We start from the raw sequence: 16,789 nt of genomic DNA on the forward strand, positions 1-16,789 counted from the left end.
CTTTCCTGTCCTCTTCCATCCTTTACTTCCTTTCTTACCTGTCCTGTACTCTTCCATCCTTAATTTAATTTCTTTCCGCCAAAGTTTTCATCCTTTTGAACCAACATGTTTGAAAGCGAGGACTTAACATTTTGTCTGTAATGTAAAATATGAACCTTCATCTTCCTAAAGTATTCTTCCAGTTTGTATTCATGATGGAGATGTTGTGTTTACCGGAAAACACCTGAAACTCTCCTCTCTCCGCCATCCCCCCCCCCCCCATGTTTAACATTCACTGCCCCCCCCGCCTTCATGCAAACTGCACTAACCTGAGTGAGAAGCTTTCATCTCCGGAGACACACAGAACCTCTGGCCCTCGTGTCTTTGTGGAGCTGACAGTGTGGTCTTATGTATAAATCATTTTAATTTCAGGCACATTGGAGGCTTCTCCTTTCACTTCCTGATTGTTTCCCTCTCTTTGTCAAAGACTCGTTTGACTCGTCACCCCGAGGCTTCTCCTCCTCTGCTCAAACACTCGCATCCTGTAACCCTGTGGCTCCTCCGCCTTTCACATCACATCAACCTGTTTTATTAAAGCACCCGCAGATGTTTGCTGTGTTAATCCGTTCCTCTGTCGAACATCCACCTCCTACACACACACACATGCAAAACACAAACCTCTTACCTCACAACCAAATCAAGTTTTGTGTTTTTTTTTTAAAAGAGAGCTGACTTCACCTGACACAGCAGCACGGTTTGAACATTTCATCTGCGTACAAACAGGACATCTGCCCCAGCTGTGTGTTACTAACAAGCCTCCTATTATCCAGACTTATTGGAGTGGCAGTAACAGCATTTAGTATGTAGTCAGTGGGTTTATTGCCTCCGGGTGTGTGTGTGTGAGTGTGTGAGGGGGGGTATCGGGGGCAGATGGCATATGTTGGCTTAATGTTTTAAACGCTGTAATGGGAATATTTAAGGATCCCGGCATGTTAGTTATCTCAGATTAAATCTCCTGTCAGCTAACAGGCAGCATATGACACACACACACACACACACATATATTCATACATAAACTGGCACCTATGTTTGCAAGAGTGCACCGCCCCGATGCACTCACAAACACAGCCCCTACACACTGAGGTTGTCAACATGTTAGATATTTCAGAACTTTGCAATACCACATGTTTTAAAACGATACAATCCATGATCAATAGTATTGAAAGTGTACCAAAACTGTCATATTTTTAACAATATTCCGAGCAAGAGAGCTAAAAATGAGGGAGCACTGTCGATTTAGTTCTTCAATTTCGACAGTGTGCCGAAGTTTGCCTTCAACTTTTTGATGATTGCAAATAAGAAATCCCAGGGTGTGGATAGCCTGGTAGTTACATCCAGTAGGGAGGATGTAGTCCTCGTCACAGCGGCCGGGGGTTATAACATAAAAATCAAATCCACTATGGAGGAAGTGAATGGGACTTTTTACTTGAAACAAACTGTTGAGCTCATTTTGCTTCTGTCAATTTGGTTGCAAAAACTGGATTAAGTTATGTTGGACAAACCAGCAAGATTCAGAAAAATGTTGATATCATGTCAATCAGAAAATATGAATCTTGCAGATCTAGTTGGTTGTTAGCTTTAGCTAGGTGTGCTTAGCCTTGTGGAGGTACGCTGTCATCTAATGCATACCAAATAAATGGTTTCAAAGGCTTATTGTGGCAGCAATGGATACTAAATTATTTCTTTGGTCCAGATAATGATCAAATGATTTCCTTCAGGATTAGATAAGAGCAAAGGAATGTCCAAACATGAATTTAAAATGATTTTGTTAGATTCATTTGTGAACTAAACACATTAAGTGCATTTTTCCTTCTGCATAAACTGTTTGAAATGTAACTGAAGATTCAGCTCAGCAAGCCAGAAATCAAGGACATCTCCCTTGAAAGATAAACTATAGAACATTAATGTAAAATGATTTGCTTTTCACACACATGGAAGCACAGCAACATGCCCTTGGTTTGCTCCCACACACACTTGAACACACTCTTAAACACACTCAGGATCAGTAGATGTTATCTAAGTGAGCAGTAAACAGACTCTTTAGAGCATTCGCCTCGGGGTGTCGTGTCCCCCCCCCCCCCCCCTCGGTTTGTGACTCAGTCGGTGGGTCCTGTCGCAGTGCGTTAGCCGAGGTTGACATGAAAGCCTCTAATGGCTGCTGTTTGTGCCCTAAGGGGACGAAAATCTTCACATGAGAAAGTCAGGGGATTCTGCTTAAATAAGTGTTATCACTGGGAGGATGTGTGCACGAGTGTTTGGGGGGTAAATTCAGGGCGCACACTTCTTTATGTGGCTTCATGTGTGTTTTCCTTTTTGTGTAAATGCATGTGAGTATTTGAGGATGTGAGCCAGGTTGCTCGCATTACGACAGTGTGTTATGGAGGAGATACAGAGGAAGTCTGATGTTCAAGGGGACCAGATGTGAGCTGAAGCAGAAGAATCCGAGCTGAATGCATGGATACACAATGTAATACAGAAAGTTATGTTAGGCCACATTTACACAAGAACGATCCACTGAAAACAGAATTGGTTTGCAAAAAGTTTGGCGTTCAGACGACAACATTTTGATAATAAACGCCATGCATACAGATCCACTAAAACAACAAAAAACGCTGTTGTATATATGTCAGGCCAGTAGATGGCAGTGTGACTGTTGGCAGTTAGGTGTAAACAGTAGTTCAGTGGTGGCTAAAGAAGTGGATATATTCTTTATTTTTCCCCCAAATGTTTTTTAAGGGCCCCGTCCAGCAGAGTATAAACAGCATCTGTTATAAACAGTGACATGTAAGACTCCTTTTGCATATTTAGTTAGTGCATACTAGCCACTTAGAGATGGAGTAGAGAGTAGATCCCTTCATCATCCAAGGAAAATTTGCAGCATACTACTGAATATTTTCAATCAATCAATCCCGAGGAGGAGAACATACACACATTTGTAGGGATGGATGTTTTTGAGATAGAGCTGCAACAATTTTAATCTTCCTGGGGTTTAGAGCATAAAGGTGAAGTTAAATATTCTTCTGAGGTTGGTTGTGTTGAGCCAAAGGTAGCTTGACAGTTGACAAAAGGTGTAAGAGATTACTTTGATTGCACGTAAGGACCAAAAAGGACAACTGATTTTCTCCCATTTAGTGGGAAGATGTTTGCAGACATCCATGTTTTTGTTTAATTGAGGTGGTCTTTGGGTTTTATATGAAGATAAAGCAGATTGTCATCAGCAAAACAGCTTTAGAAGACGTCTTGTGGTTTGATAAATTTGTCATCATTAAAAAGGAAATATAATGGGGCTAAGTATGGAGCCCTGTGGGACGCCACAGGCTGAATTAGCTGGCTATTAACTTAGGGCTTGGGTCCAGCTTGCATTTTTTTCTGGGCAGGAAAGCGCTGGCTGTCAGTCTGGAGCGTTTTTATGAAATGCTCGTGAGCTGAGAATAAAAGGACGTGCATCTTGTCTCTATTACAAAAGTGTCTTGACAACGACCACTGTATCACTGACTCCATTACTCTTTACTGCATGTTTGTTTTCCCCTTCACTTTGAGCATCAAACAGAGGATGCTTGCCCTCTTACTTTGTCTGGATGATCACAACTCTGAAAAATACAGGGTTTGTCACATGATTTGAAAGAGTGCCAGTGACATTAACATCGCCCTACTGAAAAGTTGAAAGACTTTCATACTCCAAATGTTCAAAAAGTGATTTTGGTCAAGAGCTCTCCAAAGGTTATTCCGTTAGTTTATTAAGTGTTTGCTTTTTTAATCTAAAATGTGTCTAAAATTTAGTTTCGACAAACCATTAGGACTCCGTTCTGTGAGCTGTAATTGCGGTTCTGATTATTAGTCTTTGGTGAGAAAATTTGATTTGAGAGCAAAAACAAAATCACACCACGACTGCAGTGACAACAACAAGGAGAAGTGCTTATTATTTTTCCCTTTCTTTAATAAAAAAAAAAAAAACTGTGATTGAGCAGAAATTCATTGGAACAGGGAAGTGGAGGAGAGAAAATTGTTCCAACATTTTCACTCACAACAGATGAAATAATTAATTGGCTGTGGACCGTCAACAATCAGATTTGAGCTCCTCTCCGTCCCCGATGAAGAGAGTTTGTTTTTGATCAATTATTCTATTTGGGGGAAACAGAAACGAGGTAAAAAGTTCAGCACGGTCCTTTCAGAGCTTTCCAAAATAATCATGTCAGGCTGAGATTAGGAAGGACTTACATCTGTGTTTGTGCTCACCTCAAACCTTAATTAATAAAAAATTTTGATTAGTGCTATTCACAACACGTTACCATTTTCATGACAAAACAACTGAAGACAATCCTACAGACATTTCTTGAGGGATGGCATTTGATTTTTAACTTTTTGGAAGGATAACGAGTGAAAGAAGAAACCAAGAACAACCTTTCTGTGAGGTTTAGGCCTGAATGAGGAGCACATCGGACAGCTGGGAATCGAGCCCTCGACCTTCCGGTTGAGAGACGTCCCGACTCTACCCACTGATCCACAGCCGCCCCTTGGGCTTTCAAACCAATCACATGACAAGTTGTCGGCTCCTTAAAGAGGAAAAAGGCAGAAAAGCAGAATGAAATATCGAACAGATTTCAACAAAACCAGAAATGTTTGTTAACTATTTACATTTAACTTTGAGGCAAATATTCTTCAGCATGGCTGACATCTTCCAGACAATGATTACATCCAGTTGGCTGTTCTCTGTGTGTGTGTGTGTGTGTGTGTTTGTGTGTTCAGGCGTGCTCTCATCATGACACCTTATCAATATGAGATCATATTGGCTACAAGAAAGTTAATTAGCAGAGATGAAAGGATTCTGCTTGTTTTGGAGTCCCATTAATACATGCACACAAACACACACATGACACAGTAACATACATATATGCACACGCCCCTACAGCAACAGCACACACACACACACACACACACACACACACACACATCCATGTTCCAGAATGTAGCAGTGTTAGACTTTCATTATGCAAATGTCTGTCACTGAGCATGTGTGTGGTTATGTATGTGTGTGTGTTTGTGTCAGTGAGGCACGGGGAGGGAGGTGTTGCACTCATTTTCAAAACTAGATCGGGGGCATTGACACACACACACACACACACGCACGCACGCACGCACGCACACTCACACACACGCTCGCCCTGCGCTGCGAGCCACCCCTCCCTCTCTCCCCCCTGACAGTGGTCTTAAAATTGCAGATCTGATCTTGAATATTGATGCCCCCCCTCGTCTGTTTATAACTCCCTTCTAATGAGATCACTTTGATTTCTGTTCATTTCTAATGAGACCACTGAACAACGAGGGGACGATAAAGGCTCATTATCTCACTATTGATTAATTCATAACAGCTATTTTCATATCTGTAAGAAAAATAGTGTTCACCACTTCTCACCCACTGCTGGAGGTTGTTTTTCAAACAGAACATAGACGAGGCATGGTTTTTATTTTTTTACTTTTTTTATTTCCCAGTTGATGTAAGTCTTGCTCGAAGAGACACAATCAAAATTTTTACAACATTTATTTGCATGTTAATGCTGAACAGGTGAATGTTCTGCATGTTTTAAGCCCCTAAAAACACAGTATCTCACCTGGTGCATGTACAATGTGTATTCCTGCAGGCTTTTATACTCTTTGGATTAACTCCTGAGGCAACACATGACGTTAAAGGAACGACAAGGAGTCGTATATATAATGAGAATATGTGTCTTTATATCAATGCTACATGTAGTTGAAGAGAATCTCAATCTGAACTAAAGAGTGGAGAAGAACATACTGGAGAACAGGAAACATAATGCAGCAGGTTCATGAGAGCATGGAGATAGTAGAGGTGGCGTGCAGACAGTCTATGGTCATGCAGCGATCACAGGGAATAACCGTCACCCCCACTCGCTCCAGGTGAATTCTCCTGATTATATCCTGCTGCGTTCTCACATTAGCTCACTCTGACTTTCTGCAGAATAAATACGAGGAGGCTGGAGGAGAAACTCCGGGTGAAGTCTGAGTGAAAAATGTGGCTGTTTGCTTTCACACATGCAGCTCGGCCTGGAAATATAAGGAACTTTTCAGGAGTTTAGTGCAAGTGTGATAGCACTATAATATTTAGAATCCTTTACATGGACGTGTTTGTCACTTGTTAATGTTAAGGTCAGCATGTTAGAGTTTGAAGTGTTGAAGCATAAACATACAGTCTGGACAGCAACAGGCACAAACCAGTTGTTATCTGACCTCTGGATTCATCTAAGTCATTAGATCATGTTTTGATACACGGGGCACACGTACACACATACCCACCCACTCCATCCTGTTATAAGACCAGTTGCATGTCCAGGAAAACTTCTAGGAAATCTTGTTTATATAGCACACATGTTGTAATTGCTCAGTGAGTTGATTGCCAATAAAAGAGGGATTGGGATGGTATAAAGGAACTGCTCTGAGAGCAATAAACAGATCCTCGATTCTCATATGTATTTCTCTCTACGTTTCACTTGTGAGCATCATTTAGTCCTGCAACAAGGAAGCCCTCCTTGTGTCAGTCAGCTCGACCGCTTCACAGCATTTTGGCATAAAGCTTTCCTCTGTCATCCATGAGGCAGTAGTGACTTGCTTAAAAAAAATCAGACCCAAACACTCCAATGTATATGTTTCAATTTGGCAGCAATTTTTTTAAAGTTTAATTTTAATATAGTGCACCAACAACATCAAGAGAGATGGAAAATGGGCAATACATTCTGATGCTAAATCTGGATTTTAAGTTAATTGTTGACATTGAGAACTATTATTTTTGTCTGTTTTCTTTCCCATGTTTCTGGTCTCATGTAGCTCTACAAGTGTACCCAGTGACTTTGCAGCGATGCTACAGAGCCTCTCGTTACCCTCAGCATTTATATATATTTTTTTAATCTACACACAGCTGAAGTTCTTCTTTTGTCTTGATGAAGTCTAAACTGACAAATGTTCTCAAAGGAGGTGACTTCAACAAAGAGACAGATGAAAAACAAGAGAAAAGCGTTAAGTGATTTCAGGAATAAAGCCACGACGTTCCCCCAGTTTCCTATGCTTCAAAACAAATTAAAACGGTTGTGTGTCAAAGCATATGTCTAATTAGGGAACGCAGCTGTGTGTGTGTGTGTGTGTGTGTGTGTGTGTGTGTGTGTGTGTGTGTGTGTGTGTGTGTGTGTGTGTGTGTGTGTGTGTGTGTGTGTGTGTGTGTGTGTGTGTGTGTGTGTGTGTGTGTGTGTGTGTGTGTGTGTGTGTGTGTGTGTGTGTGTGTGTGGCGCTCGCTGGAGGCTAGCAGAGCAGGCTAATGTGGTGGAAAATGTGTCTCAGCCGGGCCATGAAATAACGATGAGACTTTGTGACTTAATCATGTTGACACATCGAGCTTCCTCTCCTCTTCATCCACCCCCCCCCCCCCCCCCCCCCACGAAGGCACTCTCTTTAATTCTCATTCACTTCTCTTGATTTTCTCACTCCTCTTTTCCTTCCCTCTGAGCTGACAAAAAGTGACAGTGTCGGTCATTGAGTGGCTCTTTCGATTCATAATGTTTCACATTTAAAATATTTATCACAATACCTTTCTAAAAAAACAAACCTTTCAAACCAAAACATATTCTTAGAAGATCTCAGATGTGAATAGCGAGCATCATCAGAAAGGTTTTAGTTATTTTTGTGGCCAACATTGTATTTACTCATTGTTAAAGTTCCTCTTCCTGCAGCAGTTTCATTTTCCAATCATGCCCACACAAGAGGGATTCTCTGGAAACAATGCATGCTTGATAGGCAAGATGTGTGCATTGTATGTAATGTAAAAATCAGTGTTTCAAAGAGGGGAAGCGTACCTGTTGTCTTTCTTTTTGGTTGTGCCAACACATTCTTCATTTGCACTCTATTGTACTTGTGAAAGTAGATATCTAATTGAATCTATCCTTGGTGTCTCTCAGATTCATGGACATTTCCTGTTTCTGAAGGGTCGCTACCAAGCACTACTTCTTCTTTGAGTTGACTGACTTGATTTGCTGATTGGTGGCACATCTGACAAGTTCTGAAAATCTTACATGTTGGGACACAGATCTGCTTCTATCTCAAATGGTATCCTCTATTCCTTGTTTTGTTCTTTTAAACAGATTGTCAAGGCTGAATAATACAGTTTCCTGCCCTGTATGAGATTTTTAAAGGGTTTACTATCAGTAACCGTAGGTCACCCGGACGCTGTATTCAGTGTATTCTTAAGACTTCAAGGTTGAGCCCAATGCCTCTTATTGTCAATGTACAAGGTGCTAAACCCCACTCTGTTGAATCCATATATTAAACTGTGTTTCCTCCTCTCTCTCCGCAGGTGGCTGTACATTCGAGGAGTCTTACAGCAGCTGTGGGTACAGCGTGTCTCTAGGAACAAACGGATTTACGTGGGAACAAGTGAACTCCTGGGAGAAACCCACCATAGACCCTGCCCTGCCCACAGGTAGGACGCTGCATGTGTCGCTTCAAGCTTTGTTTTCTGTGTTTCATTTCATCTTAATTTGAGATTCACACCACTATAGTGAAGGTGTGGACACTGTTAGTTTGAGTCTTTGGAATTGAAGACACATCCAAGGGCACAAGCGTGTTGTATCTTATCCTATTACATCATTCAGCTGGTTGTAGTTTTGAGTCTGGTGTCAGACATATTTGTTTTAGTTCCTTATTTTTGCTAGAAGTATGTTAAGCATTTTCTTGACAAGAATTGAGACATCAGAGCAGGAATCAGGAATCAAGCAGGTCCTTTCTATCCATAAGGACTTTGTCTGGAGGAGAATCTGTTCAAAATTAAGTTTTTACTTTTAATTTCTTCCACCCTAAACTCTTATATCACACTATCTGAGTTTTGCGTTAAACCTTTAGGCCACATGTTTAACACTTTCCCATAAGAATTTGGTTTCAGGCGGATATCGCTTTTATTTCTGAGCCATAATAGTGTGGTTTTAAATTAACCAGAGGAAGGTTTTTTATCAGTTTAGGTAGTGGCATCTCAGCTTTCAGCCCCCACAATTGATGATTCAACTGTAGGAGTGGCTCCAGTACAGACTTCAAATCAGTCGTTATTAGTGGAAGTAGGTTTAAAGATTTTAAAGTCTGGAGTATACTTTGAATTCTGTCCCATCAGTTTCTGTTGCCCTCTGTAATGTCTGTAAGGTGTGTTTTTGGTAGCTCAGTGTGCTAAATATTTGCTTTAATTCAATATCAAGAAAACATTAAACCATGTAAAGGAGTCATGTCGAGACATCAGCAGCAGCTCCAGACCTGGAAATCGTACCCTTGAGCTGTTGCCAGTGTTATTGACAAAGCCTGATGTTGTAAGTCCCCCCTGTCTTGATTCTGATTGGTTGGTGGGGGAGGAGGGACATTGATAAGCTTGGGGCTGTTTCAGAAAGTTAAATGTTTTCAACTCAGAGCAATGTGAGTACAGAAACAATAAAAGGCTGATGCCGGGGGCTGTCTGTGGACACAGGCCTTAAAGGTTTACAAGAAACAGAAGACATATCGGCACAATTTAATGGTCACGTTTTGACCCAAAAACGTTAATCTGATGACTATAGGGGTGGAAACATTGTGAATCTTAAACTTTTTTGGCTTTGAGTAAGTAAGCAGGTTTGTCTTCTTTTAATTGCTTTCTTTTTTGAGTTTCCCTACACCTACATGATGTGCATATAACCACATTCCTTCAGGATGAATGGGTTAATTTAAAAAAATACCTTTTTGCATTAAGACAGGAGGTTAGACTTCTCCGTCTCCTCATATCTCGCCTCTCCTCCGTTCATCTGGAGTTGGCAGACTGATATAACTGTGAGGACAGATCGTGATGTGACCCCAGCCGGGTCTCTTTCTCCGCCTGCCAAATGGCAATCAGACGCCCATCTATCCATCTCTTTCTCTCACTCATCCCCCTTTCTCTCTCTCTGTCTCTCGCCCACTCTCTCACATGTTTATTTTCCCGCTCTCTCTCTCTCTTACATTTGCTCTCTCTGTCTATCTTCAGTCACCTTCTTCTCCTCCGAGGTTCACTCGTTTGACTCACACTCATCAGAGACTGTATTTCTAAAGAGGCTTTCAACTTTTATGCAGAGTTTTAAAGTTAGTAGAATAGGCACGCTCTTCTTACTCCTCACTTTTTTTCTCTCTCTGCGTAAATCTGCAACAATAAAGAACATGTCGTTCATATCTAGCAAACCAGGCATTATACTCTCCCTGTTTTGTCAGTTGTAATGCTGCCGCCGTTCGCTAATGGGGCTTATTTTCACCACAATTCCCCAAAAAACATTTTAACCATTTCAAATCAAATGCTAACTTTCCCAAAATCAAAATGTTCTTTCTTGATTTTTTAATTTTTATCTCTAGTTGTTGCAAATTGAAAATGTACAAACGGACAATTTTTGAGGTAAGAAACCTTCGAACAAGGCATTGACTCATGTCATTTTGATATTCATGATACATTTTCAAAGCAAATTTCTTTCTTAAAATTTAAATTGCATATATATTTTAACTTAAAAGAGCTGTTTTAAAGCAGCTTCACAATAAAAATCAAGAATTTTTGCAGTTCTGTGGACATACTGGCAGTGAGGAGGGGCTGAGAGCTGAGCTGCTGCTAATAGCGATAGCATAGCTTGTTTCAAGGTCTGGGATTCTTGGATAGCAAAATCAACCACAGACCAGTAAGAACACAGAATAAAGCAGCTTCACTGTTAAAATGAACATTTCCCTTTAACTCTGGGCTGCAGGCTGAGCTGCCACCAACTTCGGCCTAGCGCGGACAGAAGAGTCAAACATGCACAGCAGTTTTATCCATAGCTATGCTAAGTGAGTTCAACATACTCAAGTTACCTCTAGGATGTTTGTCTTCATCAACTCACTAAAAGGTCACACTTCACCATGTTTATTAGAGTTGAACCCAAAGCTTTATTGGAGAAGGTGCTCAGTCGTTAAAGAGGACATATTATCCCCCTTCTCCACCTTTTCAAACAGTCCCCTGTGGTCTAAATGAAACATCTGTGCTGTGCTTTGGTCAAAATATAACATGAATCAAGCACCAGAGGAGGTTTGTGACCCTGTATAAACCAGCTCTCTCAGAACGCTCCGTTTTGGTGTGTGTGTCTCTTTAAATGCAATGAGCCCCCCCTGAGTTTTCCCCGTAGACATCACTCCTCTGTAGCGAGAATAAAAATGATGGACCTGTGCAAAAGTTTTTTTCTAGTCTGGGGGTGGAGTTCATGGGGAGATACCAGGGGAGGGGAGGGGATATTTCTTTTACCAGAATCCCACTGTGATGTCACAAGGAGAGCACATTTGAAACAGAGCATTTTTCTCTGTGTTGTAACTTATACAGACCACAAACAAAGGACTGGATGGGTTTATTTCACATTTTGTGGGTCGGTAGACACTCAGGTTACACAAATATATGTTCAATAACACTTTAAAAGTGGATTTTTTATAATATGTCCCCTTTAACACTATCTGGATGTTGGAGCTCTATTGTGCACAAAATTACAGGTGTAACTAGAGCATCGTATTTTGAAGCTTGGGGCCGCTGACCTTGATATGTAAGGACTGAAAACTGGCTGCATATTGCACCCACAGATCCTCTAACCCTCCCTTCTTTCCCCGCCTGCCTCTCTTGTATATTATCTTGAAGTCATGTCAATTATTGCTCTCGTATATCATCATCACCTCACCTCCTCCCCCTCATTGTCTCTGACATGCCAGAAGTGGTGGAGGGAGAGATCTGTCAGCCTCCGCTCACCACACCCAGATCTAGTACTGACGATCTGATACGTCTGAACGAGCGCTTCACCACTCCGTCTCTCCTTCAGTGTGTATGTCTCACGTCAGTTATCCGTCTCATCTATGGTTGCGGGCGGTGGTTGTCAGGGGCAATAGCCATCACGGCCTGTCCGCCCTTCTCATCTCAGACTACTTATCACGCCGGCCTGACAGCTTTAGATGTGATAAGGCAGGACCAGAACAAATTGTCTGTCAGTCTCTTTGTCTCTCACTTAGAGCTGTTTAATTCACAATGTTAAGCCTGCTGCGTGTGGACTCAGACTGGACCTCTGATGGCTCAGGTCTATGTCGTTTCAATATATTACTGTCAAAACAGTCACAATGCTAACTGACAGGCTTCTTCATTTATATACCGTAATACGACCTGAAAAGGTATGTTTTGTAATTTTAATCCACAAAATGTATGAGGGCGCCCTCTGAAGTCAAACACAGGGTGGGAAGTTCAAAAGCTTTTGATGCTTTTCTGCTAATTTACAGGATTGTGAATCAAAAATGTTGTGAATCTGAAGACAATAATGAAATCGATGTTAACAATCGGAGGTGACATTGCCCATAATTTAAAAAAGCTAGCTGAAAGAAACCTACTGTTATCTGGGTAAGTCAAAGCTGCTGTTGCTAGCTTTAAAACAATAGGCCTACCTAGCTAAACTTAATATTAGCAAGCTAACAAGTCCCAAAAGCTAACAAAGCTAACAAGTCCCAAAGGCTAACATAAGCCTTCAAATAATACCTAGCTAACCATATTATTAGCAAGCTAACAAGTCCCAGAAGCTAACATTGGTATTCAAACATTACCTAGCTAACCGTATTATTAGCAAGCTAACAAGTCCCAGAAGCTAACATTAGCATTCAAACATTACCTAGCTAACCGTATTATTAGCAAGCTAACAAGTCCCAAAAGCTAACATTCAAAAAGAGGGGTAAACAGAGGCAACAGAGCTAACTAAAGCACAACCATTAATGCTATCTATCGGGAAAAACAAACAAGCTGGTGTGTGCTGTAAAACAAAAGAAGTGTCAGTAGACAAAATTATCTACAAAATAATCAGTGTAAAAACTAGGAATGGCTGACTTAAATCTAAAACTATTTCAGAACTTAGACATCTCTTCTAATGATTTCCAACAGTTCAGGTTTAGATTGTATTCAGGTTCATAAATAAATAAGCCTCTGTGCTTTTGTCTCTTCGCTTCTATTATCGACACAGTTATCATATAATCCTCTTTCCCGCCTCACTGCCACAATATTGATGCGTCTGATACGGTTGTCACGGAGCGCATAACACACACTCGGCAGTTTGTAGATCTGACGAGATTGAATTGGCGCCATCCCTCCCGCCATCTCTCCATCTCTCTCTCTCTCTTTATCTCCATTTAGACATCGTTGTCATAAAGTCCATACAGCCCTGACAGTTTATAGAACACACAGTTAGCTGTGATTGGATTTAGTTCACTTCTTCTCTCATCATCTCAGTATCGACGTGGAGTTATATCAACACCAATGGCAAATGTATTGATGCGACAAGATTGGAGGGGCATGAGTGTTTTTCTATCCATCATCACCTTCATTTAAACATATTCATGTCACAGTCTGTATTCTTTAGAGGTTATAACTCAGAGCTTAAACAAGCTTTAATGCAATTTTTTTATGGTTTATTTTGGTGATTTTTATACCTTTTTATTGTAGAGACAGGACGGGGGATAGTGTCAGAAATCGAGAGAGAGAGTAGGGAACGACATGCAGGAAAGGAGCCACAGGTCGGACTCGCCCGTTTGGAGGTACAGCCTCCGTACATGGGGCGAGCGCACTAACCTCTAGGCCAGTGGTTCTCAACTGGTCTAGTCTCAGCACCCACCACCAACTCCTGCATGAAAAACCGTAACCCAAATTTCTCATATTTTTCAACCAATCAGATTTATCTAATGACAAAAATGTGCAATTTGGATCTCAGAAGGTTCAAAACAAGTGACAGAACAAAGAAATTGAATGAAAAAAACAAGTTTAGTCTTTTTGACACTTTTTTTTCCCAGGCACATCTTCTCGACCTACTAAAAACGGCTCTGCGATCCACCTTTGGGTCCCCACCCACCAGTTGAGAACCACTGCACTAGTCTACCAGCGCCCCTCATTTAAAGTTTGATTTACCGCTTAAAGTCACCGAACACTAAAAAACTGAGATCATTTTTTAACTGCAGCTTGGATTTCACCCCCTCTTCACATTTTTTTGTCTCTAGTAAGACAATGCTAGAGACACAATAAATCGACGTGAGTTGTAGCTATTCATTGTTTTTACAGGCTTTAAATGTATTTTATTTGGTGATGATTGGTGCAGAGTCGGGTTGGATTATTACTTAAAGAGTAAATGCTCATAATCAGCTGATCAGCAGAGCAGGGAGACGGAGGAAGAGGAAGAGAGGGAGGGGCTAAGAGAATGGAGAAATTGAATAAATGTGTGAGAGAATATAACCAGTCTTCCTGCTTGAACTTACGCTGAGCTCCAAGATTTACCTCGAAACGATATTATGTTTTTCAAAATGGATCTTAAAAAAAACCCTGGGAGGAAACGGGAGATGGGATAAGAAAAACACACATATTCAGTCTCATCATAACACCTCATGTGTGTCTTGTGTTTCAGGCCATGAGGTCATGAATGTGAAAATGGAATATGTGATGAGGTTATTGCAGTCTGCCATCCATACATAAATGCATGTTTTCTGTTTATTGGCTTTTTATGCTGTTATATTCAGGTGATACGCTTGACTGACACACACTCATAAAGAAAACACACACAACTAGAAATCTCAGCTGAGGTATCGCTAGCGTTTTTCAAATAACAATAAACATGAGTTCGAGAAAAGGAAATGCCACCGCAGTGAATTTATTTCACTGTCAAACTTTCATAAACTTGCAAATCGGCAAAAGAAATGAGCCTTCGCTTTACTCCTCGTCTGGCTGTACACACACACACACACGCACACGCACACGCACACGCACACGCACACACGCACACACACACACCTCACACCCTCTTATTACCTTCAAACCCTGGGCTGAGCCAGACAAACTCACACAAGCAGAAAACATCAAACATCAAAGCCAGTAGATGTTTTCAGCACCCATCAACATGGCCACAACCTGAGACGTGCAAAATGATCAGAGAGAGAGAGGGGGGGAGAGGACGAGCGAGGAGAGGAGAGAGTGATGACGGACAGAAAACACTGTAAAGGAGAGCGTTAAAGGTTGCACAAGAGGAATAATAAAGGGGAAGTGTTTTTATTTTAAATCTGGGCCCTGTTTTTTTGGGTTAGCAAAAAGGTCTCAGAATACTCCTGTAGACAAAACAGCCTCTAACTGCTGCAAAGTAACCTTCATACAGGCTAAGGTTGTATGTTTTTCTTTTGCCATCGATAGGCTCAGATTTCAGGCACCTAGAAGTTTTTTTTCCAGAGCAACAGCTGGGTTTTTTTCAATTGTTTTCAATAAGTAGAGAGCGTTCACTGCAGCAGAAAACGTCCGCCTGAAGAAAAAGCACAGCACCCAGCATCTTCTTTACGAGCACTCCCCCTTTTTGTACGGCCGCTCCGATCACTCAAGTGGAAAATCTTTCAACTTTTTACAAAGGCGCTGTTGACGTCACCGGCGCTCTTTTCCAAATGTTTGATATTCCCTGTGGTTTTGTCTCCTACAGATTGTATCTTGTACCCTCATCCTCCTCGCTCCGTGTCTGATCGGGAAATAAATGATCTTAAATATAAAACATGCAGTAAAAAGTAACGGAGCAGTGTCGGTCATACAGCGGTCGTTGTCAACAGACTGTTGTCATGGAGACAGGATGGACGTGCAGCGCAAACGTTTCATGCTAACTCCCAAGCGCACAGCCAGCGCTTTTCTGCTGAAAAAAACGCTCGGTGGACACAGTGATCAAGACAAAAACAACAACTTTTAGCGGACACACTCTGATCCATAAAGGATTATGTTGCAGACATTACAGCCGACTGCTTCAGGCTGAGGTCGTTCTTTGCAGAAATCCATAAAAACTTATTTAACATAAGAGTGATTAAGATAGAAAAAAATGTTTTTACTTACTGGCGGTCACCTTCAATATGGGAAACATGAATAAAAACAAAGTTTGTGAAATTGAACATCAATTAAAGTTCAAAGCTAATCAAATAAAATCTCCTGTTTTGTTCATGTGCATGGCTCATTTTACTGATCAGTGTATTATCAGAAAAATACTAAAGCATGCTCAGAGTAAAAAAAACAAACAAAAAAGGAATCCAAACTGAGCGTGATCGAGACACTGAAACTGGATTTCAATGTCTGATTCACGACGGAGAATGCAGGGAAATGAGGATGGTGAAGTTGAATACAAAGGAAAAACACAATTACGGGAAGATGAGAGATTTTCTTTTATTAATAAAAGAAAGAGGAGAATGCAGCATAGTAAAAGTGAGATAATGCTTGACAGGAGACACACACACGCAGACTGAGAGATGGCACACACTTCCCAGCACAACACAAAGAAAGACTCCGCAGAGCCATGTGAATGGAAAAAAAAAGACACAAAAGAGGCAGACAGAGAGACGGATGGACAGACGGACGAGGGAGACAGAATCTGTAAAAGAAAAAGAAAAAAACCCAGAAAAAGGAGATGAGGACAGAGTTAAATTCACAGACTGACACAAATAGTTTTTCTTTAAGAGCCTCTCTGCTTTTTGTTCTCCTGTCCTTTTCTAAAAAATAAAGAAAAAAAAAAGAAAAAGCCAATTTCCTGAGCGGACAATTGGAAAATGCGTAATGTCTTAAAAGTAGTCTGCAAAGTCTGTGCTTCTGTTTGTGAAGGTCATTCGCTGAATGGATTTGTGAACACTTTCCAGAAAGAGCTGCTGATTTTTGATGTCGTTCGATTGTTAGTGA

General features: G+C 41.1%; 1 protein-coding gene across 7 annotated transcripts in view; it reads left to right on the forward strand.

The window, feature by feature from the left end:
* ptprt (protein tyrosine phosphatase receptor type T) overlaps positions 1–16,789 on the forward strand; it is a 292,314-nt gene that overhangs the window by 32,620 nt on the left and 242,905 nt on the right. For all 7 annotated transcript variants that reach the window (XM_061041736.1, XM_061041737.1, XM_061041738.1 and 4 more), the window contains exon 2: positions 8,396–8,521. In XM_061041736.1, coding sequence (XP_060897719.1) covers positions 8,396–8,521 — 126 coding nt within the window. The remainder of the gene's footprint in view (positions 1–8,395; positions 8,522–16,789) is intronic.

This window comes from Labrus mixtus, chromosome 7 (genome assembly GCF_963584025.1).
Source record: "Labrus mixtus chromosome 7, fLabMix1.1, whole genome shotgun sequence".
Lineage (NCBI taxonomy): Eukaryota > Metazoa > Chordata > Actinopteri > Labriformes > Labridae > Labrus > Labrus mixtus.